Source organism: Oryzias melastigma, linkage group LG14 (assembly GCF_002922805.2).
Source record: "Oryzias melastigma strain HK-1 linkage group LG14, ASM292280v2, whole genome shotgun sequence".
Lineage (NCBI taxonomy): Eukaryota > Metazoa > Chordata > Actinopteri > Beloniformes > Adrianichthyidae > Oryzias > Oryzias melastigma.
This window is the reverse complement of record NC_050525.1, coordinates 392575-418200: the sequence shown is the minus strand read 5'-3', so window position 1 is coordinate 418200 and position 25626 is coordinate 392575. Positions and strand designations below refer to the sequence as shown.

General features: G+C 43.5%; 3 protein-coding genes across 4 annotated transcripts in view; 1 reads left to right on the top strand and 2 right to left on the bottom strand.

The window, feature by feature from the left end:
- The window catches only part of LOC112142851 (arrestin red cell), a 23878-nt gene extending 20962 nt beyond the window's left edge, over positions 1 to 2916 (bottom strand). Inside the window, exon 1 of the mRNA XM_024266464.1 lies at positions 2510 to 2916. Coding sequence (XP_024122232.1) covers positions 2510 to 2532 — 23 coding nt within the window. The 5' untranslated portion in view covers positions 2533 to 2916. The remainder of the gene's footprint in view (positions 1 to 2509) is intronic.
- Positions 2917 to 10908: 7992 nt separating this feature from the next.
- ap4m1 (adaptor related protein complex 4 subunit mu 1) lies at positions 10909 to 21915 on the bottom strand. Of its 2 annotated transcripts, XM_024266448.2 has the most exons (17): positions 21700 to 21915; positions 21523 to 21622; positions 20215 to 20353; positions 19829 to 19914; positions 19261 to 19367; positions 19074 to 19170; positions 18673 to 18783; positions 17316 to 17393; positions 17173 to 17235; positions 15239 to 15305; positions 15109 to 15162; positions 14803 to 14909; positions 14549 to 14640; positions 12646 to 12690; positions 12523 to 12573; positions 12147 to 12264; positions 10909 to 12078 (listed from the first exon to the last, which is right to left on the bottom strand). In XM_024266448.2, exons 3-17 carry the CDS (start codon positions 20270 to 20272, stop codon positions 11887 to 11889), a joined length of 1326 nt encoding a protein of 441 aa, XP_024122216.1. In that variant the 5' UTR covers positions 20273 to 20353; positions 21523 to 21622; positions 21700 to 21915; the 3' UTR covers positions 10909 to 11886. The 2 variants fall into 2 exon arrangements, with proteins under 2 accessions (XP_024122216.1, XP_036071135.1); XM_036215242.1 differs by having other exon boundaries at positions 21523 to 21915.
- Positions 21916 to 21946: 31 nt separating this feature from the next.
- rbmx2 (RNA binding motif protein X-linked 2) lies at positions 21947 to 24289 on the top strand. Its single transcript, XM_024266475.2, has 6 exons — positions 21947 to 22072; positions 23069 to 23184; positions 23268 to 23319; positions 23383 to 23512; positions 23576 to 23762; positions 23832 to 24289. Exons 1-6 carry the CDS (start codon positions 22068 to 22070, stop codon positions 24125 to 24127), a joined length of 786 nt encoding a protein of 261 aa, XP_024122243.1. The 5' UTR covers positions 21947 to 22067; the 3' UTR covers positions 24128 to 24289.
- Positions 24290 to 25626: the final 1337 nt, after the last annotated feature.

Here is a 25626-nt window from a genome sequence, read left to right as displayed (position 1 = left end):
TATATAAGTCGCACTGGAGTATAAGTCGCAGGGACATTCAATCTATGAAAAAAACCGCGACTTATAGTCCGGAAAATACGGTAGTCGATTAGTAACGACTGTTGACAGTTGATTGGTCTTTTTTTTTCTAATACGTCTGCCATTGTCTTTGACACACATGTGCAGTAGTGCTAATCCGAGTCAGTAGTGATGTCACAGGAAGTTCTAGGAAGACTCAGGTACCATAACAACACGCTAACAGAGCTTGAAAGTGTGGGAAACATAAAAAAATTAAAAGGCAAAAGAGTCCAATGCAATATCTGCAAGACAGAACTTGTGGCGGCACCACGGCGACGCATGAACACCTGAAGAGGCTATGACTGCGTATGATGACGCTGAAGAGGGATCGTCATCTAAGTAAGCTAAGCTAACATTAGTGCTAACTTATGTTTGTGTTTTACACATGATCCAATTAGTCGACTAATCAAAAAAATTAACCGCCGATTAGTCAACTATTGAAGGTTAACCAAACCCCTACATCAACTTTTTTGTCTGTCTCTATAAATGGAACTTTAAAAGTTCTGTCTGTTGGTCACTGCCCATTTTTGATCAATTAAAATAAACTTAATTGATTCCTGATAATATAGTCACAAACTGTTTGTGTGCTGCCCCCTACAGGTTGAAACGAGGTATTACAGAGGAATTTTGTAATCAGTCAACTGGTGTAAGTCCAAGAAGTTTGATGTCATCCAGCATTAAAGCCCCGTCCATCTTTGATTCTGTGATGGTCGTTAGCTTTAGCATGGCTCGTAGGTGTTTTACCTTCAGTTGTCAAAAATCTATTGGTTTGTACAACTTTCCAGTGGACAAGGAAGTTAGGGAACAGAGTTGGAATTATATCCAGCAAACTGCGTCCTGGTGATGGATGGAATGAACATTTCACTCAGAATTGTCTGTTTAATACATTAGCCTTTATTAGCTACAGTGCTAGCAGGGTCTCCTTCAGACCTGCAAACCCTCAGCTGTCTGGCCATGCAAAAGCACCATCTTGAGCCAGCGGCTCAAAACAATAAAGTTCTGGACCAGGAGAAAAATCCTCAACCTCCTCAGAAAGTTCTGTGGAGAAACGGCCTGGTACCACTCCCAACGTTGAAGACCCAGCGTACATTACATAAAGCTAACCTTACTGTCAATCATATATCCAAGCCACTCTTCCACCACCTTCTCTAGCCCCGCCCCCTTTGAGAATGGCATCAGCCTCCAACTACCCTGTTTGGTTTCCCTTTAAAAACAATTGTGACAGAGTGAACCAAGACAAAGGTAGAAGACAACCATCAGCTCGGAACTCGACCAAACATTTGTTCTTCGGAGCTCAAAGTCGCTGATGGTCCAGAACATGAAACCAGAAGCTCAAACCTTCAGAACTTTGCAGCAGAGTTTGGACCCACATGAAGAGATGAGGAGAGGCTCAGAGATGTGCAAGAGGAAGCTGTGGTGCATGAAGGAGGAAGCTGCTAAACATACACGGGAAGCCCCGCCCCCGTCCCTTCCTAACAGGAAGTCCCAAGCAGGAAGTTGGGAAGCTAGCTGAGAGGGCACCAATGTGTCCATTTAAAGAGCGGAACCAGCTGAGAAGAACCTCCTGACACAGAGTCAGCATGGTCCACTTCTGCACACACACATCTGGGTCCAATGCCTCTGACCCAAAGCAGTGTTGGTTCTGGTGGTCTTCACTAAACTCTGATGACTCAAGTATCAGAACTGAGATCCACATCTCCTTAGACACCAACAGGTAAACCAGAACCTGAAGACGATAACAGACCCGCAAGCCCACAGCCTGGAACCAAACAGGTCCAAATGGATCATCTTGAGATGTTTCACTGGTAACAGAACATCTGAGTTATGAATCACATCCCAACATCAGCATTAGATCCAAGTCCCGGTTCTGGCCTGTTGGAAGGGGACCTGGACCATTGGTGTTTGAAACCCGAGCTCAGCAGGTGGAAGTACCAGAGGTCTGGACTTGGATGCAGCCTTGTAAAACCGGAAACGGTACAAACCAGAGCCGGTTCCGAACCCTCCAAAACTGCTTCCACACTTTACACTGAAAACACTCCAACCAGACCCGCTCTGTGCGGGTTCGTTTGTGTCGGAACCTCCGTGATCCAGAGGTACCGCGGTGGAGGGGCTCCGTGTGCGGTTACATAAGCGGCCGGTTCTCCGGAGCATGTCCGTAGAAACACCCCGGAGCGGGGCCCCCGCGGCGGACAGCGGCTGCCTGGCGTCGGGGGATTAGCTTACCCCACCCAGCTCAGCTAACGTCACCTCTGGACCAGGAGCCCGCCAGCTCCCGCACTCGAACCCGAACCGGGCCGGTTCTGCGTACATTCCCCGTTAGTGTGAATCTCCACGACGCCAACCGTGCGGGGCTCAGCCCCCGTGTGCGGGGTAGCAGCGCCGCCGCTTCGGTTAGCAAAGTGCGTGAAAACGCAGCTAGCTAGCCGTTAGCCGCCGCAGCGGAGCGTCCTACCTGGTGCCCGCCTTGTCCCCCATCTCCTCTGCAGGCGGACGGACACTCGATGCTGACAGACGGAGGCCGGGGCCGGTGTTCGTTCACGGGGTGAGGCGGCGTGTGTGCGGGCAGCCGCGCTGAGCCGTCCGCGCGCCGACGCTCGTTCGTATGCTAATGTCCGGAGCGCCGCCTCGGCTTCCGCAAAGAGCTGCGCGCTGGTGCGCGCGCGGCGGGCTGCGTCTGCTCGGGTCCACGCAGAACTGGATCGCGGTTCCGAGCGGATCCCGGCGGTTCACCGCGGCATCAGAAGACGGAGTCAGCGTTTGGATCCGGGCTGGAGGTTTCTGTGCACCCGCGGAGAAGTCCTAACAACACTGCGCGTGCGCGTGTGAATGCGCAGCGCCTTCAGATTGCGCAACTGAGGCTCTTCATCAGAATGACAACAAGACACACAGATGGGGAGGGAGAGGCCCTCGAGGGCCTGCAGAGACTCGAGGGCCCCAGAGATCAAAGAGCCTCTGACCCTCACTTGTGTATGCAGCTAAATTTTAAGCAAAACAGCCTCATGTGTGCATCAGATTCAAACACTGAGCTCATTCTGGGATTTTCATATGCAAAGATGCTGCAGAGCAACACACTTTACATGCCGAGCCTACAGGACTGAACTCAGACATCAGCATCCCCGAAAACAAACACTGCCTTAAAGAAAACAAAGACAATGAGAGTTTAAATGGAGATGAGTGACATAATTACCTTATTTATGTTCATGTGGCATACAGTTTCTGGACATTCCACATCCTAAAACCCTCATCTAATGGACTCTTCATCATAAGTTGTTAGGCGTTAATTCATCTTCAGAAGCTGCCGGGTCCTTTTCAGGATCATGCGGATGCTGGTTCTGTTGGGTGAAGGCAGGGTTCACCCTGGACAGGTCACCAGTCTGTGGGTTAATTCGAGAGAACATTCACATGAACGGAGAGAACATGCAAACTCCACCCGAGCTGGGATTCAAACCAGGACCTTCTGGGTGTGAGCAAGACGGCTAACCACTACACCACCGTGCACCCCAACCATAGTCCCTGTTCTTCAATCGCTTTGCACAATGCTGTCATCTCCTCCTCTGACCTGCTGTTTACATGATCACCTCCACAACCTGGTAAACGGTGTTTATAAAGATTATTTAAATGAAAAATATTCATCAAACGACTAAAGCTACTCTATGAATAAACAGCTCAAAGTGGCACAAACTTCAGTACTTTATATCAGACCCAGGAGATGTTCCAAATCTGCTGACAGCTGCAGTGTATTTTTGTTATAGCTGGAGCAACCACAACACTCTATCACTCAGGTCGCAGGATGTCGGGGTTTAGGTGTGAAAACAAACAAAAAAAACTAGAAAAGTTGCATTACTGTGATAATGCTAATGTGAAATGGTTGGTTTATTTCAAGCAATCAGTAATAATACATGAAAAGAAAAATGAAAACATCACAATGAATTACATTTAGATCGCTTGAAAGGGAGTGGAAGGAAGCGAATTTATATAATCCCACCCTGACTCGACCATTTTCTCTACATGAATTATCAATATCCGGTTCAGGACTTAATATCAAATATTTATACTCTACAATAACAGATTCAAGTTATAAAGGATCATTAACATCATTGATGTAATAAAATTTCAAAACATCCACAGACAATTCATTTATATTAATCAGTAACATAATCTAAATATTCGTATTAAAAAACATTGTATTCATCAAACAATTATTTTAACAATACGAAAAGTAATAAGTAAGAATCCTCTTCATTTGTTAATGCTAAAAAAAATCTAAATATTCTCATTAAAAAGACGATTTATGCAGACTGTATTCGTCAAAGAATCATTGTAGTAATACATAAAGTAATAAGTATCTTTGTAGGAGCCGCTGAAGATGATGAAGGGATTTTCTTGAAAATGCAAAAGCTATTTGCAAATTGTTAAATTTGCCAAAAGACTGGAAATTTCGTTAAAGAACTGTGAAAGAGGACTGAAGTTGACCTATATTTCTGAAAAAAATGTTGCAAAATTGTTTAAAAATGCATTTTTTTAATAGCAAAACAGCTAGCATGTAGCTGAAATATTAGCTAAACTACAAAAATCTTAGAAAATGCCATATTTTGTCAAAATTATACAAGTTAGAAGTAAGTGCAAGATAACATCGGGCCATTAATAACAATAAAATAAAATGATCTGGAGGGCCGGATCTGGCCCCCGGGCCTTGACTTTGCACATGTGGTTGAGGGGGTGAAAACTGTCAAACCTCTACATGTAAATGGTAAACATATATTCATAAGTAGGATGGGAATCTTCTCCTCTCACATGGTTCAATGTACATGTTAAATGGCGTATACTTGTATAGCGCTTTCTACCCTCCTTCGAGGGCCCAAAGCGCTTCACAGTCACAGACCCATTCACACACATTCACACACTGGTGGTGGCTTTGCTGCTGAACACTGGCGCCAACCTCCCACCAGAGGCAATTCAGGGTTCAGTGTCTTGCCCAAGGACACTTCGACACATGGGGGGCAAGGTGGGAGTGGAACCTGCTCACTTCTGATCAGTAGTCGACCGCCCTACCACTGCACCACGGCCGCCCATCTCGATCCATAGTTCATGTTTGTGTCCGAATTCTCCCATAATCACTATAAAATGCACTCTTCATTTTCTAATGCTGTCTGAATCTACTAATTCCAAAATCGTGTGCACTAGAAATTTCCCAGAAGTCTTCAGGAAAAACTAACGTGCATTGGAGCTCACTGGATTAGCAAATATGGACCACAATGCATTGCGGTCGAACAATTTAGAACAACAACAAAAACATGTTTATATGTAATTTTTGAATTAACCATCCACATTCTTACCATCAGAACACATCGGAGTCATAAATAAATCAGAAATATTCATATTTATTCAATTTTCACTTTTTGAAATCAATTTTTTTACGCCATATACGGCATTTAAAGAAACAAAATAAAAGTAGTGAGCATGGTGTCCGAATTACCTTTAAAATCCAGGGCACTACATAGTCCTGCACTATATTATTTAGCAGTTAGGGGTTGATTGGGGGGGGGTTCGGACAGAACCCATGAGTTGATACATACAAGATCTGTGATACAACACAACCCAACTCCTTTACCTAAATGGAAACAATCAAGACATTTAATAGTCATTTGGCATTTAAAATGATAAATTAACAGAGAAATTATTTATTTAATTACTGGAACTTTTTATTTTAATCAACACAAACAAAATGTCTGAAGGACACGACAACTTCAGACATTCAAACCTGTATTTAGAGTCTTTTAGACGGTTTAGATCTTAGTGGTTAAAAAGTGAGTCGTATTCATTTATTCAGATATAGTTTGCAGAGCTGTGAAAAAAAAAAGATTATTATACGTTTAGTGGACACAACACACATCCCTCACTGTAGTTCAACTTCAGGAATTGACCTGACTTGGTAGAAGGAAGGAAGCTTGTGATTGGATGTCTTTTTGTTTGCATCAGATGACCATAAAAAGACAAAAACAGCCGAGATACATCAGGAAGAGGAACTGACACATTTTGACAGAAGCTGATCATTTACCTCCTGATTGATTTGACACCTTTTTACCAACAGAATCTTGTTCATATTTGTGGTTTTCAAACAATCCTGCTGTTACTCTCGGTACTTGATTGATTTTTTCAAACATGTCTGTATCTGTCCTTCCTTTAAGGCCCAAAGCGTTTCACAGTCCCATTCACCCTCACACACATTCACACACATGATGCCTTACGCAGGGGTCCCCACCCAGAGCAGTGTACCCAATGGTACCAAAGGTCACTTAAACACCAGGTGGGAACCAAACCTGTGATCTTCTGATCAGAGGCTGACTGTTTTACCGCTGCACCACAGCTGCCACCACCATTTAAGAAACTAACTCTTGAACTTTGGAAGTTTGTTTGCTCTTCAACCCAAACTATTCCTGTACTCTCACCAATGATGTAACTGTTAGCCTCCTCTGTGATGGGGAGTAAACACCACAAAGGTCAAAGCTTCACAACTACAGGAGCTGGCTATTAAAATAACTGTGTATTTTGTAGTACAATTTGGCATGAATTTACCAGAGAATCCCTTCTTGCAGAAATGTATGTAAGCTCCAAGAATATCCAAGATATGTTATATGTTATAATAGTCCTCTACCCCTCAAGCTTAACCCTTTAGCTGCCTACTCAACCCAATGGCCGGGAACATTTAGAAAACATGTTTTTAAAAATATCAATTGTGTGTATTATTCCTCAAGGTACGGAGTAAAAAAATGTAAGTGAAAAAAAATTGAAGAAAAACATTTTTCCCCCAGAAACTGATGTAAAAAAAATTTAGTTACTGACTGATGTGACACCGATACTAACTGGTGCGCACCAGTTAGGATTTTTAAGAATTGTTTTTACCTTTAATTTTTTGAAAAACATTTTTTTTCAGTTACTTTCTGATGTGCACCAGCTACTAATCAGAACTTCCGTTTTTTCCTAAAAATTGAAGTTAAAAAAAGTTAAAAATTCTGGATAGTAACGGATTCGCATCAGATAGTAACTGATGTGGACTTGTTACTAACCAAATTTTGTTTTTACTTCAAATTTTGACATAGACCCTATGTATTTTTTAAGAAAAAACATTTTTTTTTTCAATTTATATTTTAATTCTGTTTTTTAGGGGCTCCATTCCAAAGCAATAAGCAGCAGAAAAAATGATTAAAGAGAACAAATGTAATAAGAAATCATTTTGTTTTTCCATTTCTGAGTATTTCTCCTTTTAAATCAATCAAACTGTCTTGGACAGACTCTGTTTGAATGAATGATCTTCTTTCCATCAACAGCTCTGCTGCACATGCACTAAACCCTCATTTGTTCCTAGCGTGTCTAGTTCAGGTGGTTCAGGGGCGGAGCTACTCAGCTCAGCTCCAAAAGCCACGCCCCCTCAGAGGAGATTTTGGAAACAGAAGCTTCAGATCAACATGAAAAATCTCTTTTTAAGACATTTAGGTTGTTGGATTTTGGTTAAAAACTTCATAATCAGAATTTAAACACTACTGAGAACATTTTTTAAAATAATTTAAAATAATTTTTCTAAACTCATGTCTAACTGATATGAATCTTCTCCAGATGTGTCATTTGTGTCCAAAGATGTTCATCAGGATGTAGATCCGGGATCACAGAAGAACCCTTCAGAACAGTCCAATGCTTCCGTGTTCTTTGTTTGTTTTGGATCATTTTCCATGAAGACTGAGGCTAAACTTTCCACCACGGAGCAACTTTAGCTCCACAATGTTTAATGAGCTGCAGATTTTAATAACCCTGCACAGGTCAAGACACCCCGTCTCTGACATAGTAAACCATAACCGACCCTCCTCTGTGTTTCCCAGCAGAAAGGCATTGTGATTTATTAAACTGTAATGCCGATTTTTTTTACATTCTGGTTTTCAGATGATTTTCTTCCATCAGTGATACCCTCGTTCATAGTATCACACAGCTCCTGATGGTGGATCAGACTGGTGTACTTAGACTTTCCATCTGGTCACTTTTGTTTCCATCTGAAGTATCAGACTCCAGTTTGTCTGTTAATCAGCAACTGCATAAGCATCAAGTGAGGTCCCATTATTTGTGTATTTTTTAAGCGAAAATGTTTTTTAATATTCTTTTTTGAAGTTAAACAAAAACTAAAGCGGTTACGTTTAATCAAGTTGGCATAAACACGTTATATTTCACTTTCTGCTTAGTCCTACGAGTCAAAAATTACCCGGCCAACCAAAGCCCCAAAACAAAGCAACTTAAGTGAATTTTAATCACTTTTTTGTGATGCTGGAGTCTCCTCAGAAAGAGTCAAATTTTGAAAAGTCAGATTACTAGCATTCACACAATAGCGATTCTCCGGCTCCTTTTCTGTACGTTTTTTGGCATGTAAAAACTCAATCCTAGTCTCAGTAATCTTGATATCAAAACGTCCCGTTTGTTCAGGAAATTACTGTATTTTTGGTTTTCATAAACTTTACAGTTTTTGAAATATTGAGGAAAATTATGCCCCATATAAATAAATGTGAAAGTCTTCACATTTCAACATTTTGAGTAGATTAGCAACAAGCATTTAAATATATTCATGGGCTATGATTTAATCTGTTATAGTATTTAAAAAAAAATAAAAATTGAGTTTGGCCAATATTTTAGCAACATACTAACGTTTTTGGCTAACTTGTTATCTTTTGAGGTATTTTAGGCTAATTTAGAGTTTAGCTTCCATTTTTGCAACATGCTGTTTTTGACTAATTTAGTTTATTGAGCAATTTTAGGCTATTTTGGAGTTTAGCTAGTCTTTAAGCAATGTGCTAGCTTTTTGGCTAATTTGGCATTTATTGAGGTTTTTTAAGATAATTTGGACTTTAGCTAATATGTGTGAGCAACAGGCTAACGTTTTTGTCTAATTTGTTATACACTGGGGTATACACTGGGGCTAACTTTGAGTTCAGCTTCTATTTTAGCAACATGCTAATGTTTTTGACTAATTTAGTTTACTGAGGAATTTTTGGCTATTTTGGTGTTTAGCTATTATTTAAGCAGCAAACTACCTTTTTTTGGCTAATTTGGCCTCTACTAATTTAGAGTTCAGCTCAGATTTAAGCAACACACTAAATATTTTTGAAGCAATTTTGCAAAAAGATTTTCAGAAATTTAGGTCAATTTAGGTCAACTAGGTCAAATTTCCAGTCTTTTAGCATCGAGAGGAGCCAGTTGAGGCGGCTCGAGCATCTGATCCGATGCCTCCTGGACTCCTCCCTGGAGAGGTGTTCCGGGCATGTCCCATTGGGCGGAGGTCCCGGGGAAGATCCAGGACACACTGGAGAGACTATGTTTCTCGGCTGGCCTGGGAACGCCTCGGGGTCCCCCCTGAGGAGGGGGAGAAAGTGGCCGGGGAGAGGGAAGTCTGGGCATCTTTGCTTAGACTGCTGTCCCCACGACCCGGTCTGGATGAGCGGAAGAAGATGGATGGATGGATGGATATTTTGCAAATAGCTTTTCAGCAAATCCTTTCAGCAATTAAAGTAAAGTGCATTACCATTTTTAGCAAAAAGGTTTAGCATCTTCAGAGATTACTCTCAGCAAAAAGCATTCACACTAGCAGTATCACAGGTAGTCCAAATTCTCTAGTTCTTAATCGTCAACACGGTCAATGTAATTCTATCAGATTGTGAAGGAGAAAAGTGACTCGTTGAGCCGCTTTTCTCCTTCACAATCTGATGGAATTACGTTGATCGAGTTAACTGCTGAAAATGATATTTTATGGGAGTTTTTCTACAACTAAACATGGTAGTGGGTAGGTTTTTACCCAAATCATGAGCAGTTTCATTTCCAAAAACTACATTTCAGTTTGGTCAGACAGGAAGAGCGGTGGGAAAGCAGCAGGATGGGAGTGAGCACATTTACATGCACGCCATGAAAATGTAATCTAATTATTTCAGTTTTACATTTACGTAAACAAAACGCGGGAAGCAGAAGTAACAAAACTGAGATGTGAAACCCGGAACAGCGGCGTCGTCTGTTCTGCAGACACTCATTTCCATGTTACCTCTGCAGAGCGGTTTACCAAGAACAGCCAAGCGGAAGCTCTTCTAAAGTAACAGGAAGTTTAAAACGCAGGTCACAGAGGACACGAGCTCGCTGGAACTCTGTCTGATAACAGAACTGGGATAAGCTGATGCACCATCAGCAACACCAGCAAACATGAATGCAGCATTCCTCAGACGGATGAATAAAGTTGTAACTTTAGCGTTAATGACCTCTGCTTCCATCACTTAGACTTTTAATGGAGACCTGGGTTTTCTCTGAGCCTTAATTGAGTCCGCATGCTGACCTAAACCTCTGGCTTCCAGGTGGAACCAGAAGAAAGGAACTAGAGCTTCTGGGGAAAGCCTGGTAAATGGGTAAATACTATGATTCAAGCCTTCAGAGTAAACTGTATCCATATATAAGATCATATATTACCTTTAGAACACAAAAACAGATTAGTTATGAAATGTTTGCTTTTTTTCGTGAGTTTTTTCCTATCCAGAAATAAAACAACTCGATTCCTGAAGCTCCGCCTGCTGCTGTGTGTGGGTGCCGCCTATTTCATGATGTCATCCAAGAGCAGGGGTGTCAAACTCCATCACACAAGGGGCCAAAATCCAAAACACACCTTATGTCACTGGCCGAACAGCATAAACATTTATTGAACACTCTAAAACTAAAATTTTATAACTTTAATACCATAACTTTTTAACATAATTATGAACTAGATACATAGCATTACCTGTGATAATGCTAGTGTGCAAAGTGTTTAGCTGCTGAAAACACTGAAGATGCTGAAATTAATAGCTAAAAATGCTAAAGCTGATAGCTGAAAACGTTGAATTTTAGCTAAATGCTAAATTAGCCTAAAAAAATAAATAAATAAACTTAGGTTAGCCAAAACAGCTAGCATGTAGCTGAACTATCGGCTAATCGGCCTTAAAAGAGAGTGCAGGTTTGTGGTTAGAAAATGAAAATAAAGAACCAATTTGTGAATGAACAGTATAATCACTTAAGAGCTCAAAAAGTAGTTTTTTTGTTCATGGTAATGCTGCTGTGAATCCCAGAATCATTAAAACAATGGAGGAGAATGTTGGTTGAGAAGCAGAGATAGTGCATTAGATGTGTTTGATTTATGGCATCTATGGCAGCCCCCCCCCGCGCACACACACCAGGGTGTGGAGCTGGTCTCATCTTTGCTAAATGACTAACTTTAAACTTTGTTCAAACTAGGAAAGCTTTCAACTTCTCCAAACCGGGTCAGAGACAGGTGCATGTGTTACATGATGGGTTTTCTGGTTTTCACTGCATTCTGTTCATGATCACTCCGGACTCTCTCCGGTTCTGGACTTTTCCTTGTTTTCTGTGGAACAGTTTTGTCCTCCTCTACAGACATTTAAATGAATCCAGTAATTCCTACGACGACTTTGAGGATATTTTCAGTGTTTGAATTTGTCTGTCTCTGCAGCAGAGCGTGCACGGCTGAGCGCGTGCACGGCCCCCTCCTTTCCCGGCTCTTCCAGGATATTTTCCTTACTACATCCTGTGGATCCAGCTTTGAGATCCGGAAAGTCATTTTCACCCGCTCAGCGCGGCGGCGCTTCCTGTGGGGCTCCAGAGGAAGAGGAGGGGCCGGCCCACGGGGCAGGTTCATCTGCTGCAGGTCCTGGTGGGGGGTGCAGCAGCTGCTCAGAGAACACACTCCGGCTCCATCCAGGGACGACTGGATTCACACCAGAACCAGAGTCAGCGGGTTCCGCTCAGCTTTTGCCGCTGCGGTCAGATCCGGATGCTGTAGGAGTCGGAGTGAGTGACGTATCTGACCCAGCGCTGCGATGGCGCCGGCTGCACCGGGGACAGGCGCAGGAAGCGGATCTGCAGCCCCGTGGCCGTGAACTTGGGCAACTCGAAGCTCAGGCCGACCGGACCCACCTCCAGCATGGAAGCTGAGCTCAGGCCCGGGACGTCCAGCTGAGAACAGAGGGAGAGGGGTGTGAGGCTTGGCGGGTTTGACGGGACTTGGTGCTGGGGGGGCTCACCTTAAACAAAGCGGACAGCTGTGTTCCTCCGGCCAAACGGGGGATCTGCCAGGCCACGGCCCGGTTCTGCGACTGCAGCTCGGCACTCTGATCCGGACTGCTGAGCTCCTGAGACAAACTGGACCACAGCACAGAAGGGGAGGGGCATCAGTGATGAGCTGCATGCTGGGAGATCCTGGGTTTGTATACATTCTGGACCTGAGCCGGATCCACTCAAAGGCTGTTGCCATGGCGACAGGCCGGCTGTTTAATAACACGCCTCTCTGCCCCTCCCTAAAAGAGTCTTCCTCCCCAAACAAGAGCTGAGCCGTTCACACAAACAACACCCCCACGTCCAAGAACCTGCACCCCAGCTGGTGTGGACAGGAAGCCTCACCTCACGGCTCCTTTCGGGACGGGGACGGAGGCGCACACGTTCACGGCGGAGCTGCAGAGAAGACAGCAACATCAGCTTCATCATCAGCATCCTCTTCCTCACATGTTCAGCAGAAGGACTGACCTCTTGGGGGGCAGATCACAGCGGAGCTTCAAGAACAGGATCAGCCTGTAGGGGGGGGGGGTATTCAGTCATCAAGCAGGGGTCACAGACAGAGCACATGAAATAATGTGACCCCCACAGGTCAGAGGTCACGGAACCATGCAGTCACACCACTGTCACATGAACATATTCAGCTGACAGATGTAGACGATTTTCCAGACCCCCCCCACCCTGAAGATGTAAGTTTCAGAGGATTCTTCGAGTTCAGTGAAACAGAAAAATGAAGCTGATGATGATCGGTGGAAATGCAGAGTTTGTCTGCAGCCACACAAAGAAAAGAACATCCATGTTTCTTTTTTTAGGCTGTTCTGGAGTTAGGCTAATATTTACACGTTAGCTGTTTTGGGTAATCTACATTTTTTAAGTTCTATAGGCTATTTTGAAGTTTAGCTGTTTTTCAGCTACATGCTAGTTGTTTTGGCTAACCTAAGTTTTTTTTTTGTTTTTTAGGCTATTAGGATTGTTTAAAGTATTTTTAAGCAGTTTTTGAGTTTAGCTAATTTAGGTTTTTTTTAAGGCTGTTTTAAGTTAGACTAATATTTACACATTAGCTGTTTTGGCTAATTTACGTTTTTTTTTCAAGTTTTACAAGCTATTTTGAAATTTAGTTGTTTTTTCAGCTACATGCTAGCTGTGTTGGCTAACCTACTTTTTATTTATTTATTTTTTTTTAGCTTTTTTAGGCTAATTTGGCATTGAGCTAATATCTTAGCTGGCTATCAGCTTCAGCGTTTTCAGCTATCAATTTCAGCATCTTTAGATGCCAATTTCAGCTTACAGGATTCACTCTAGCATTATCACAGGTAATGCTACATATCTAGTCCATAATTATGTTAAAGTTACTGTTTTATAGTTTCAAAAATGTAGTTTTAGAGTGTTCTATAAATGTTTATCCTGTTCGGCCCGTGACCTAAGGTGTGAGTTTGACACTCCTGCCATAAGGTGTAACCCCAGAACTGCCCCTGTTAGAACACAGATCTACCTTGCAACAGCTGCTGTATTTAATTACAGCTCTCTGTAATCTGAGTAAAGCAGGAAAAAGACCGCATTGTAATCTGATGACAATCTGATCTGTGAGTCTGTATCCTGGGCATTTTAGGGCCATTTTAATTTGTTTTTAACCCTAGAACACTTTCACTACAAAAAGTTACAGTATTACTTTTGTCAGGTAACTTTTATCAGATATAATATACCAAATAAAAAGCATTTGTCATAAAAAATATGAGAACAAATGTGGTTTATGTAACAAAATGGAAAATAAAAACATAGGAAGATCCTAAAAACATGCTTGAAAATGATTGAAAATTAAGGAATTTGAGAACAAAAATCCCTAACAATAATAATGATGATACTGGGCGCTCGGTCTTTGGTCCACTCATTCCTGGAACATGTGAGACTTTATCCAGGGACTCTCAGAACAGTGCAACATATTGAACGTCATGTGAATACTTGAGCTGGAATGAAAACCACTGAGCGATAGTGATAATGGAAAGAGGTGGAGACATAAGGCTAAGTATTCCTCTGCCGGTAGGGTGATCTGTGACGCGCTGTGGCGTGGAGGAGAACCACATTTCTTCTCGTGGATGTGCTCTGAAGCACAGAAGTTTATATTTAACTGTTGGTAATGACTTCTTGTTTTTGCATGACCTTTTTAAAGTTATAAAGCTGATGTTATGTATTTTCCTAGCACTGGAAGCTACTGTCTAACGGAGATGATTATTGATGACATCATCGAGTGGGAGTGACGTTTGCCATATCTCTCCGTTTGGGGGGCTAAATGTGGGGGTAGGGAGACGCTGTGGGGGCAGAATTCAGATTCAGCCTAAACCGCGTAGTTAAAGTGGTCGGCAGGTTCAGTCTTCACCTTCCTGTGCCGTCTCTCTCAATGGTCGGGAAGAGCCGGAAAGGCGGAGCGGTCGGCAGGTCATCGGTCAGCTGGTACTGCATCACTGTTTGCTGCAGGGGGGGCAGAGGAAGATGAAGGAGGATACAGCACAGACAGAGGAAGAGGAGCAATGCAAGCAAAAATCTATAAAGGGCCTGAGGATCAGACCAGCTTCTACTGGATGAATCGGTTCTGCCGGGTCACTGGACCAGGCGGCATCCCAACAGCCTCACCTCCCCCTGGCTGGGGCAGAGCCGGAGGATCCGGTGGCTGTCGAACTCGTCCAGTCGCACCCCCTGATGGAAACTGCACCCGTCCACTCGAACCGCCGCTCCGTAACCTGCAGACCCAGCAGAACATGAGGCCCACTGCTCTGCAGAACCAGTCTGAACAGGAACCGTCGGCTTTTCTCAGGTCAAAGCTGCAGCAGCTCCATCCACAAACTGCCCAGTCATGTCCCCCCGACACCGCCGGGGCCTCAGATGAGCCCCCGTCAGGTGAGATCTGACAGGCTGGGTGAAGAAACGTGGAGCCCTTACCTCTGAGCTGGGACTTCCCGATGCTCAGCTCCTCATTCAGACCGATCCGGATCTCTGCCGGCAGATGAGAATGAGAGTGCACGGTGAGTGCACGTGCACTGCAGGCGCCCCACAGGTGACCCTCACTCACCTGAGCAGCTGGGCATGAAGCACTTGATTCGGATTTCCCCCTCCACGTCTGCCTTCATCAGGACCCCCTGCAGAGCAGAGAGGCGCATGAATGAGGTCATCTCCCGGGTCCAGCAGGGGGGACGATGCCGCCGAAAAGACAATCTGAGGCTTTTTCCCGTTTGAATACATCCTCTCTTTTTCCATTTTACTTTCTTCAGAACGTATTTTGGAAAAAAAATAACTAATTAAACGCGAATCTGGAAAAAATTAATCGCCCTTTTTTTTGTTACAGTATCTGCCAGCAACTTATTATCTGCAAATAATCATAATATGAAATCACACACAAAATTCTAGATTGAAAATGTTTATTTTTAACCCTTTGGAAACCTAGGGTGTAAAACTTTTGTCTATATTTGAATTTCCTTTATGTTTAATTGGAAAGACAAAATTATTTGGTGTCATTTCAATCAGCACAACCTCAAGTATGTGACATTACCGTTATTTTGTCATTTTTATCAGTTTTATTCATAAAATCATGGAAAAACTGAAAATTCCATCTGTAAAAATGGGATTCATTTTGCTGTGGAAACCCCAAAATGTTTAATGAACTGTTTTTACAACATAGAACAAAAGTTTTAGATGTCCAGAGAAATCCAAGCTAAAGTCAAACCAGGCCCCCCAAAAATAAGAATTTCTCACTGCTGTCGGTTTGACATTTTTCCTGGAATTCTGTTTCTTTTTTTTTTTTAGCTTTTTCTTTTCCTCCGAGAGATTTTCTTTATTGTGTTTGTGAAAAATAATGAAAAAACATTTTTTTGGGAGAAGTTTGATCCAGCTGGATTTCAGGTCAGCTCGACTGGAATCTACACCGGTGGGGGCGTGTCTGTCCATTCAGAACTGATCGCCTCCTGCGATGTCGGTGGGCGGGACTTTCACAAAGAACCGTGGAGTTTCTGCAATTTTTAGACAACGCCGGTGCTTGTTATTGTGGAAAACTCATGTCGGTCCCCATCCCATAATAGAATAATGATCGGTCTCCTCTTTGTTGGATTTCTCATAGCACACAGCTCTGTTTGGCTCCGCCCCCGCCATCGTGGGTGAGCTGCAGCTACATTACAGCTGTTGGATTGAAATTCATTTTCCGCCTTATTTATTAAAACAAAAGATCGCTTTTGTCCAAAAAACAGAAATAAATGTCATATTATCTCTTTAATTTAATAGAATCTCAATCACAGAATGTAAAACAAAAGTTTACTTTTATTTTAGTCAGTTTTATTACGCTGATCTCACAGCTGCACGGCAGGACGCCTGAGGGCGTTAATACATATTAACACATTAATTACATTCTATTAATCACCACTGGGGAGGGGCCTCCGGTCACACTCAAGACCGCGCCGGAAACAATATCAAGCTGGAAGCGGAAATTTCCTTAACTGTAGGAAACCATTTCAAAAATGATGTTTTAAAAACGTTTCAGCTTTTAGGCTTTTAAATGTGAATAAACTGTAACTGTCTAACAGTTTCGTCTGTGAGATGAGCTTCAAATGTGACAGAGAACGCTCATCGTTTAATTTCTGTCAAGTCAATCTCAACAAGTGTTCAAATTTGTATAACTAAACCCGTTTCCCTCCAGAGAAAAAGCCGAAGAAATGCCGTTTTTTCTTGGTGACAGAGAGTGTCAAAGAGAAAAAAACGGTTGAAAAAAAGAGAGCGGTAACAAGAAAAAGGTTGAAAGCTGAAAACGAGGGTTCCAGGCGAGGATTTTGGGCACAGGGGAGGGACTTCTTGCTATTTTTCCTCTGTAACCAGAAGTTCCTCCCCCCAGATTCTCCTGCAGTCGGGAGATCCTTGGTGTTTTAGAATGATGAAAAAATAAAAACCTTCCCGGCGGTCTGTCTGTGTGAACGGACGCAGCTGATGGCGTGCACGCCTCAGGAAGGCTGAAGTACTCACGTTGGAGCCGACCACCACCGACATCCTCTCCACCACGTCCACGAATATCTCGCTCCGCCCCCCCTGGAAGACACGCCCAGGCAGAAACAGTGGGGTGAGAGGACGTCCTGGAAGAGGTGGGTCCCACGCAGGAGTGACCTTACCTGCTCCCTGCCGGCCTGGATGGGTCTGGCAGCGGCGGAGCTCGGAGCCACTTTACTCTGCTGAGTGTCTGCGCCGAACTGCAGCGAAACAACGAGGACACGTGAGGAGGAGCTGATCATAGAGGTTAACCACTAGAGATGACACGCAGGCTCTTTACTGTCCAAGACACGTAAAGAGCGACGCCATATTGGAATGGTCTAAAACAACGAGACATGTCATAGCAGAACCAGTAAAATGACCATGAAATGATTCATTTTGGTCCGATGTTAAAAAGGAAAAACTGATCATCAGAAAAATAATTCCCAGGTCATGGTAATACTGTTTTTGTACAAAGTGAAAGAAATGAACATTTCAAACATTTCTATAAATATATAGGTTATTATATAGAAACACAATACATACCTGATGCATGGTTGTGGTTTTATTCTAATCTACACACAGATTTACTCAAACTGTTAGACTCTTCAGTCTGTGTTTATAAACGGGTCGGTGGGTAGCCGACGTCCCCGTAGACCGCTAGCGCCTGTTATATATGGGCCGGTCCGTGCATGGATCAGCGTGACACGGTCTGATCCGACTGAGAGCAGTGCAGCCCGGTCAACAGCCGCGCCGGTCCTGATGGTCCCAAAGCGGCGAGGTCCGGGCGGCGCCCGCTTTAAAACACACAGCGTCCAGGACTTATTATACAGCCGGAGCCGGTCGAGACGACGCAACGCCGTGGGGTAATTTCACCTGGCGGGGGTGGTGACAGTGGGCTGGGGGCTCCAGTTCTACAAGTGGATCCAACCCGCCTCTAACAGAAGGACTCGGGCACCAACACAAGGACGGTCTTTCATATGATATATTTCCCAGGAATCAAGCGCTGATGGACTCTTCCTTCTTCACTACTGAGGAAATCCTGGTTAGTTTATTTTTCTCCTCTTAGTAATCTGATTACCAGCAGGTCGCCTGGTCTGATCTGAGGTCTAACACACATACAAATACCACCATCATCCTCCATAAACATGAAGATCGGTGTCCTGACAGAAAACATGGAAACAGTGAGAAGTCTAAAGCTTTGAATAGACTTTGAATAGACGACAAGATCATCCTAAACGTTCATTATTGAGAGTAAACTCACTCAGATCTTGTTCAGATGTTTTCTAGAAGTTCTCCTTTATCAGCTGACAGCAATCATTTACTAGTGAAAAGTCACATTCTAGTTTTTCCAGATCTGTACAATTGTAAGACAACAGTAAACAGACATCGATACCATTCCAATATGGCGTCCAACTTTGCATACGCAACAAGCTAGCATGTCATCTCTAGTGATACATCTCGCTGTCTCTGACTGCAAACGCACGAGGAGCAGCCTACCAGGCCCACGTTACTGAGGTCAAAGAGGCTGAACGGCCGCGAGCTGACCGCCTCCGACTGCAGGAAGTTCCTCAGCATGTCAGAGGACGTCGTCTGGATGTAACCGTAGTCCTGCAAGACAGACACGTTCAGATGTTAGTAGGGCTGCCACGATTAGACGAACAATCATCGACTAATGTGGAGTTTAGCTAATATATCTGCTACATGCTAGCTATTTTGGCTAACTTTGGCTTTTTTTTTAGTTTTTTAGGTTGTTGTGGAATTTAGCTAATATTTCAGCTACATTGTAGCTTGTTTTTGGCTAACTAAGGCTTTTTTCTGTTTTTTGGGGCTGTTATGGGATTTAGCTAATATTTTATATAAATGCTAGCTCCACCACAGCCCCACAGACAGGCACTCACCAGAACCTCGTCCAGCAGCTCGTAGATCAGAGCAAAGTTCATCTGAACCGACTTCTCTGACAGACCGCCGCAATAATCCTTCACCAGCGCCGCCAGCCTGAAACACACAGAGCGGCTTGAGTTCTGCTGGCAGCAGAACCAGCACCGGCAGGCTCTGCTCAAAGGTCCAGGAGGCTGGCGACCAAACCTGTTCAAGAATTCAATGATGGTGAACGGGGAGGCGTCGGCTGTGGTGGTGGCGACCCAGTAGAGGCCCCCCTGCCTGACGTGCAGGAAGTGGAGGTCTCTGAACGCCTGCAGGAGGAGAGCGCAGCCTCACAAAAACATCATTTCTGCAGACGGGATCATCCCACTGCCTTCACCCAATCACATAAGGAGATATAGATTCTCCCAAAAAAGAAAATACTTCCCAGCATGCATCTACGTGATCTGATATGTTTGTAGTTTGTGCAAGTGCAGACAGAGGTGGGACCTCAGGTCAGCGTTGTGTAAACCTGCAACCGCTGTTTCTTCCTTTTAGCAGCATTAACGCTACAGTTGTTAGTACCACAGAGTTTACGAAGAACAGATGAGTTTTGAAAGAAACAGGAAGGTGGAACGCTCCGCCATTATGCCTATATCTGCAATATTCAGACCCTGCAGAGACAGAATTCTCTGATGACTTCCAGAACCTGGAATTGCTATAAGTACTCCAGCCTTCGAGGGCATGTAGACGTAGCAGCAAACAGGAAAAAGGCTGCTGGAGGAGAGGTTACCATGACAACCGGAGGCTGGTCTCCAGGTAGTGCCGTGACCTTCTGGTAGAAAACGTTGACCACATCGTCCCCCGCCTCTCCACGGACTGGAAACAGGTCAAGGTATATTCAGAGTCATGCGAACGACAGAGCAGCTGTGCCCGCTTAGGCCGAGAGAAACCCCCCCCACTCTAAAGAGCATCATCCAATTACCTGGTTGTGATGACAACCACCGTGATTATTGGAATTTGGCTTCATTTATTTGCAGTTGGAACAATGCAAAACATTTTTATGAGGACCTTAATATCCCCAAGTGACTGGGGATACCCCCCCACAAGCACTGTCACTGTAAAGGAGGAGGCAGGACTAAACACCAAACCAGCGTTTTTAAACAGGTGAGAGGATACAGTCTTTGAAGAGGAGGGGGTCGCCCTTCGAGGACAAGATGAAGAGCTGCCGGATCATCCTGCTGAGGGTCTCTCAAGGACAGCCGCGCCCCCCCTCTGAGTGGGACAGCCTGGGAGGGCTTCAGGAATACGCTCAAGTCTGTGTACAGAAACAGCATAAATCACATGTGTCAAAGTCAAGGTCCGGGGGCCAGATCCGGCCCTCTAGGTAATTCTATCCGCCCCTCCAGATCATTTCATTTTATTGTTATTAATGACCCGATGTTATCTTGCGCTGATTTATAACTTCTATAATTTTGACAAAATATATTTTTATGGAGAGTAAAATACTGAAAGTTATTTAAGGTTTAAGTTGATTTATTCTGGAATAATATTCCTGCATTTTTATTATTCATGAATATGTTAAAAGGTTACGGTTTCCAAAATTGTCATTCTGTTAGCTTTTTGGACTATTTTGGCATTTACTAAGATTTTTTTGGCTATTTTGGAGTTAGCTAATTTTTCAGCTACATGCTAGCTGTTTTGGCAAACCTAAGTTTTGTTTTTTGTTAGACAAATTAGGCATTTAGCTAATATTCTAGCTGGGTATTAGCAAACAGCTTCAGCATTTTCAGCTATCAGCTTCAGAGTTTTCAACTATCAGTTTCAGCATTTTCAGTTATCAACTTCAGCGTTTTCAGCTATCTGCTTGAGCGTTTTTCATCTATCAGCTTAATCGTTTTCGGCTTCAGCGTTTTCAGCTATCATCTTTAATGATTTCAGCTATCAGCTTCAGAGTTTTTAGCTATCAACTTCAGGGTTTTCAACTTTCAACTTCAGGGTTTTCAGCTTCAGTGTTTTTACTTATCAATTTCAGCATCTTCAGCTATCAGCTTCAGCATCTTCAGTGGCCAAATTCAGCTTACAGCATTCACACTAGCATTATCACAGGTAATGCTATATATCTAGTTCATAATTATGTAAAAAAGTTACAGTTTTAAAGTTTTAAAATTTAGTTTTAGTGTTAAAAAAAATGTTTATCATGTTCCCAGGACCTGAGGTGTGTTTTGGATATTGCCATCCTTTGCAATTGAGTTTGACACCCCTGGCCTAAATAAATGAGAACTTAGGGACATGTTAAACAAGCAGCACCTTCTATTTATTCTATGAAAAAAAAACCCTCCAGGTATTTATCAGTAAAAACAATAAATAAACAATTAGATTCCTCAGGTTTGTGACAGAATTACTGTAGATATGTAACACATTCATCTCAGACTCGTTTAAGCTGGCTCAAGTAAAGCAGGATCTGTTCAACTCAAGAAAACTTACCAGCTGATAAAACAGTTCAAATTCTGAGATCTAGTTGTTCATTAGCCAGGATATCGTGAAATCGTGGCTTATTTTACGGTGTCCCGTAAGTTATTCTGTTCTAATGTCAAAAATGACAATGTCAAGTATAAGAAAAACATGTTAATTTAAACACTGAACTATTAAAAAGTTAAATACCGAAGCGTTTTGTTATTGTCAATGGCTAAAGCTACCACTTCAGGTTGAGGTTGTGGATCCGGTTCTAGATGAACTCTTAGCCTACACCGCCACCTGCCGTCCAGGAGGATCAACTGCAAGCTTACCTTTATGAACGGAACATTTAACATTTCACAATTTCTTAAAAAATTAAATAGATAAATATCTTATGTTTTTAAAGCAGCCCAAATGTAGCGTTTAATGTGCCGCGTTCGCGCCGTTTTCTCGTTTGTTTCACCTGCAATATAGACAGCCAACCACCAGGGGGCAGGAGACACGGAACCTCAACAGGAAGTGCTTCACTCCTCCACGGCCGATCTTTATCAACATCGCTGCTGTTTGAGCTCACCATGAAGTAAGTAAACATCTTCCTCCACAATAATTAGATGGTAGTTTTTATTTGTAAGATAATCCTTTTCTGACCAATGTTTCCAGCCGCTAACGGCGACCGAAGAAAGACTTAGCATCTGTGTATAAATCAGAGGCAATGAAGAGGAACGGTGAGGTTACAGCGAGCAGAGGGAAAGAAGAGAGACCCTCACCTTCTAAGAGATCAATAGAGAGTTTGGGAAAGGGCAGTTTGGGACGGGTGGGTGAAGGTTTCACGTTTGACTAGAGAGTCATTAAGAATGAGAGGAAAGGTGTAGAAGACTGAAGTGAGAGCAGCCATGTTGTTGGTTTAGAGACATTCAGGTCGATTTCTCTCCAACCAAAACCCAGCAGGAGCCACAAAGTCTTCACTCGCCCTTAGGAAAATAAGATCATGAGTTATATTGATGTTTTTGCTGCTGACACGATACATTTAAATAAACTATAGTGTTTTTGGCTTAATAAAACATAAACACGAAGAGAAAATTGCTTAAAAATCTGAAATAGTTTATAACTTTTGACCGAACTTTGCATGACTTACTATTTTTTTTTAATTTAATTACCTACTTTGTAATTTATAGTAATCTTAGACATTATTTTAACCACAATTGTGGGGTAAAAGTGCCACATGTGGCTGTGGAGCCTCAGGTTGCAGACTCCTGGATTAGAGACTCTGATGCAGAGACGGGAAGCAGAGATGAAGATGCTGAGGATCTCTCTGGGAGAGACCAGGATGGATCAGGAATTAATCCATCAGAGGATCAGATCATGATAGATGTTAAATGCAGGGAAGCAGATGAGATGTTTGGATGCTGGGAGGAGGAACAGTGAGGATGTTGGTGAAAGCTTGCTAGAAATGAGAAACAAAAAGAAGATATGGCCCAAATCCAGTTATCTTGAATCCTTTTTCCTGAAAGGCTGACGTAGTCATTTCCTGCCAGTATTTCAAAATAAAATTCCATTTCCTGTCTGTTTGTCTCAGTCCGCTGACGAAGGTGAAGCTGATCAACGAGCTGAACGAGCGCGAGGCCGACCTTGGGGTCAATGAGAGCGTGTCGTGGCACAGCGAGTACCGGGACAGCGCCTGGATCTTTGTGGGTGAGGGGCGGAGCACAGATCAGAGGGGCGTGCAGCAGATGTTGCGTGAAAGCGGGACGCTGACATTTGTTCTGATCCTGCAGGAGGCTTTCCCTACGAGCTCACAGAGGGGGACCTGATCTGCGTCTTCTCTCAGTACGTAGCCATGTTTTCTCTTCAGGGTGTGGGCACACGCCGCTCACCGATGTCTCTGTTCAGGTACGGCGAGATCGTCAACATCAACCTGGTGCGCGACAAGAAGACGGGGAAGTCCAAAGGGTTCTGCTTCGTCTGCTACGAGGACCAGCGCAGCACCATCCTGGCTGTGGACAACTTCAACGGCATCAAGGTGAGCCTCCACCGCCACCCCCCAGCTGTGAGCATCGCCTGATGACGCTCTTCCTCCCCCCAGATCAAAGGACGCACCATTCGCGTAGACCACGTGAAAAACTACCGACCCCCCAAAGACGGCGAGGACATCGATGATGTCACCAAACGCTTGAGGGAAGATGGCTGCGCCCCCGCAGGCCCCTCTGCCCCCCCATCTTCGTCTGAGGAAGACGAGCAGCCCGTCATACCAGTGAAGAAGCCCAAAAAAGGTGATTTCAGTTCCTGTTCTGTCATTTATGAGGGAGGGTCCGTCTCACCTGTACCTGTTTCTGCTGCAGACAAAAAAGAGAAGAAGAAAAAGAAGAAGAAGGAGAAGAAGAGAAGCCGGGCCTCCCCATCCCCTCCTCCTCCCCCCATCAGAGTCAAAGAGGAGAAACAGGACTCGGCGTACGAGAAGTACGCCTCAGGGGGGGCACAGAACGGACACAACGAGACGGAGAGGAGGAGAGACAGAGAGAGGAGGAGAGAGATGGACAGAGACGTGGAGAGAAGAAGAGAGACGGAGCGAGAGAGGGAGGACAGAAGACGAGAAGAAAGGAGGAGAGAGACAGACAGAGAGAGCTCCAGAAGATAGGAGAGGAACGCTAGAGCTCCCCCTGCTGGCTGACCTCCTCCTGTAAACAAGCAGTTTTTGTAGAAATGTTTGTAAAGTTTGTCTTTGTTAAAAAAACCAGAAGTTTGTCTTTATATTGATGATTTAAATAATTGATTTAATAAAAATTCAACAAACAGCAAATGTGACTTTTCAGAAAAGGCTTCACTAAAGCTGGAGGTTCATTTAAAAAAGCGACACTTGGAGAACCGAGAGAGTTCATTATGCTTCATCAGAACTGAGATGGCCAGGAAAAGAACGTCACACACATTGACTGTATATGAGAACTGGAATGAGTGACCCCCTCCCTCCCCACATTCCAAACAGGAAGCACCTGCTGGCTCCAATTAGTCAAAATCCCATAAACCTCTATAGAGAATTAAACAGTCATTAATGTCATTCTATTGCTTGAGGGCGGAGCCAGCAGCAAAGGCACTCCTAAGAGGACCTGGTGGCAGACAAGATGGCGGCTGCTGAAAACCATTAGCCGGGAGCGTAAATTCCACAAGATTTCAGAGTTGTGGCCACTTTTATTAAAACTTTTTTTAATGTTCAAGATCCACTTAATCTCACAAATATGCGACAAACCACTCTGGCTCCAAAATGACCTAAATGATGCATCTACATAAAAGCAAAAATATTAATGATTTTTTTTTTTCATAGCTGGAAATAAATTCAGTTGTTAAGGGGTTAAAATGTGTCAAAAGAGAGTGAACTCTTTATTAAAGGATATTAACAAGTGTTCAGATTTGTAAAACTGTTAAGACTTTTACATTGAAACTTTAGCTCCAGTGTTTATGTTTGACTGCAGGTAGCTTCAACTAGTGCTGGGTTGATAAAAATCGATTAACAATTTGAATCGATTTAAGCTTAATAAATCAATAATCGATTCAGCACATAAAGCTTAAGTGTGCTAGCTAGCAGTGGAGCTCACTCTCTGGCAGACAGAGAGCTGCTGCGGGGTGCTGATGCTGCCGGCTCGGGTCTCATCAAGACAAAAGGCTCCTAATTTAATATTTTTCCCTCGGGTTAATATGAGACGGTGATCCTTCAAGCTCAGACACAGAGACACAGAAACACAGTGGAAGCGGCTGTCATACAGACACAGCCTCCTGTACCGGGAAAATCTTTAAATGATAATCATATAAACCCAAACATGGAGACATGATTACCAATGTTTTTGTAGAACTCATCACAATAAATAAACCTGATATGTCAACATAAACTGTCTTCATACATTCTAAGTGAGATATCCACAGACATTGTTGCTTAGAGCATCATCGTAAATGCATTAGCTTGTAGCTCCTCCCACACGCGGCCATGACGTCAGGCTCAGGAACACATTTTTGACAGGCGACGAGCAGTGAATTTGTCGCATGACGAAAGAGGGGCGGGGCAAATTTGTTGTACGGATCGCATTCGATGTGAATGCACCTTTAGAGGAACGCTCAGAGATGTGAGTGGATCGAATTGGCACCATT

Coding starts and splice junctions, on each gene's coding strand:
- ap4m1 (XM_036215242.1), bottom strand. CDS start 20,272: ATGATCCGGCAGCTCTTCATCTTGTCCTCGAAGGGCGACCCCCTCCTC. Junction 19,915..20,214: donor CCCCCTCCTCTTCAAAGACT/GTATCCTCTCAC, acceptor ACCTGTTTCCAG/TCCGTGGAGAGGCGGGGGAC. Junction 14,910..15,108: donor CGGGAAGTCCCAGCTCAGAG/GTAAGGGCTCCA, acceptor CTGGGTCTGCAG/GTTACGGAGCGGCGGTTCGA.
- rbmx2 (XM_024266475.2), top strand. Junction 23,185..23,267: donor CAGCGCCTGGATCTTTGTGG/GTGAGGGGCGGA, acceptor CTGATCCTGCAG/GAGGCTTTCCCTACGAGCTC. Junction 23,320..23,382: donor CTGATCTGCGTCTTCTCTCA/GTACGTAGCCAT, acceptor GTCTCTGTTCAG/GTACGGCGAGATCGTCAACA.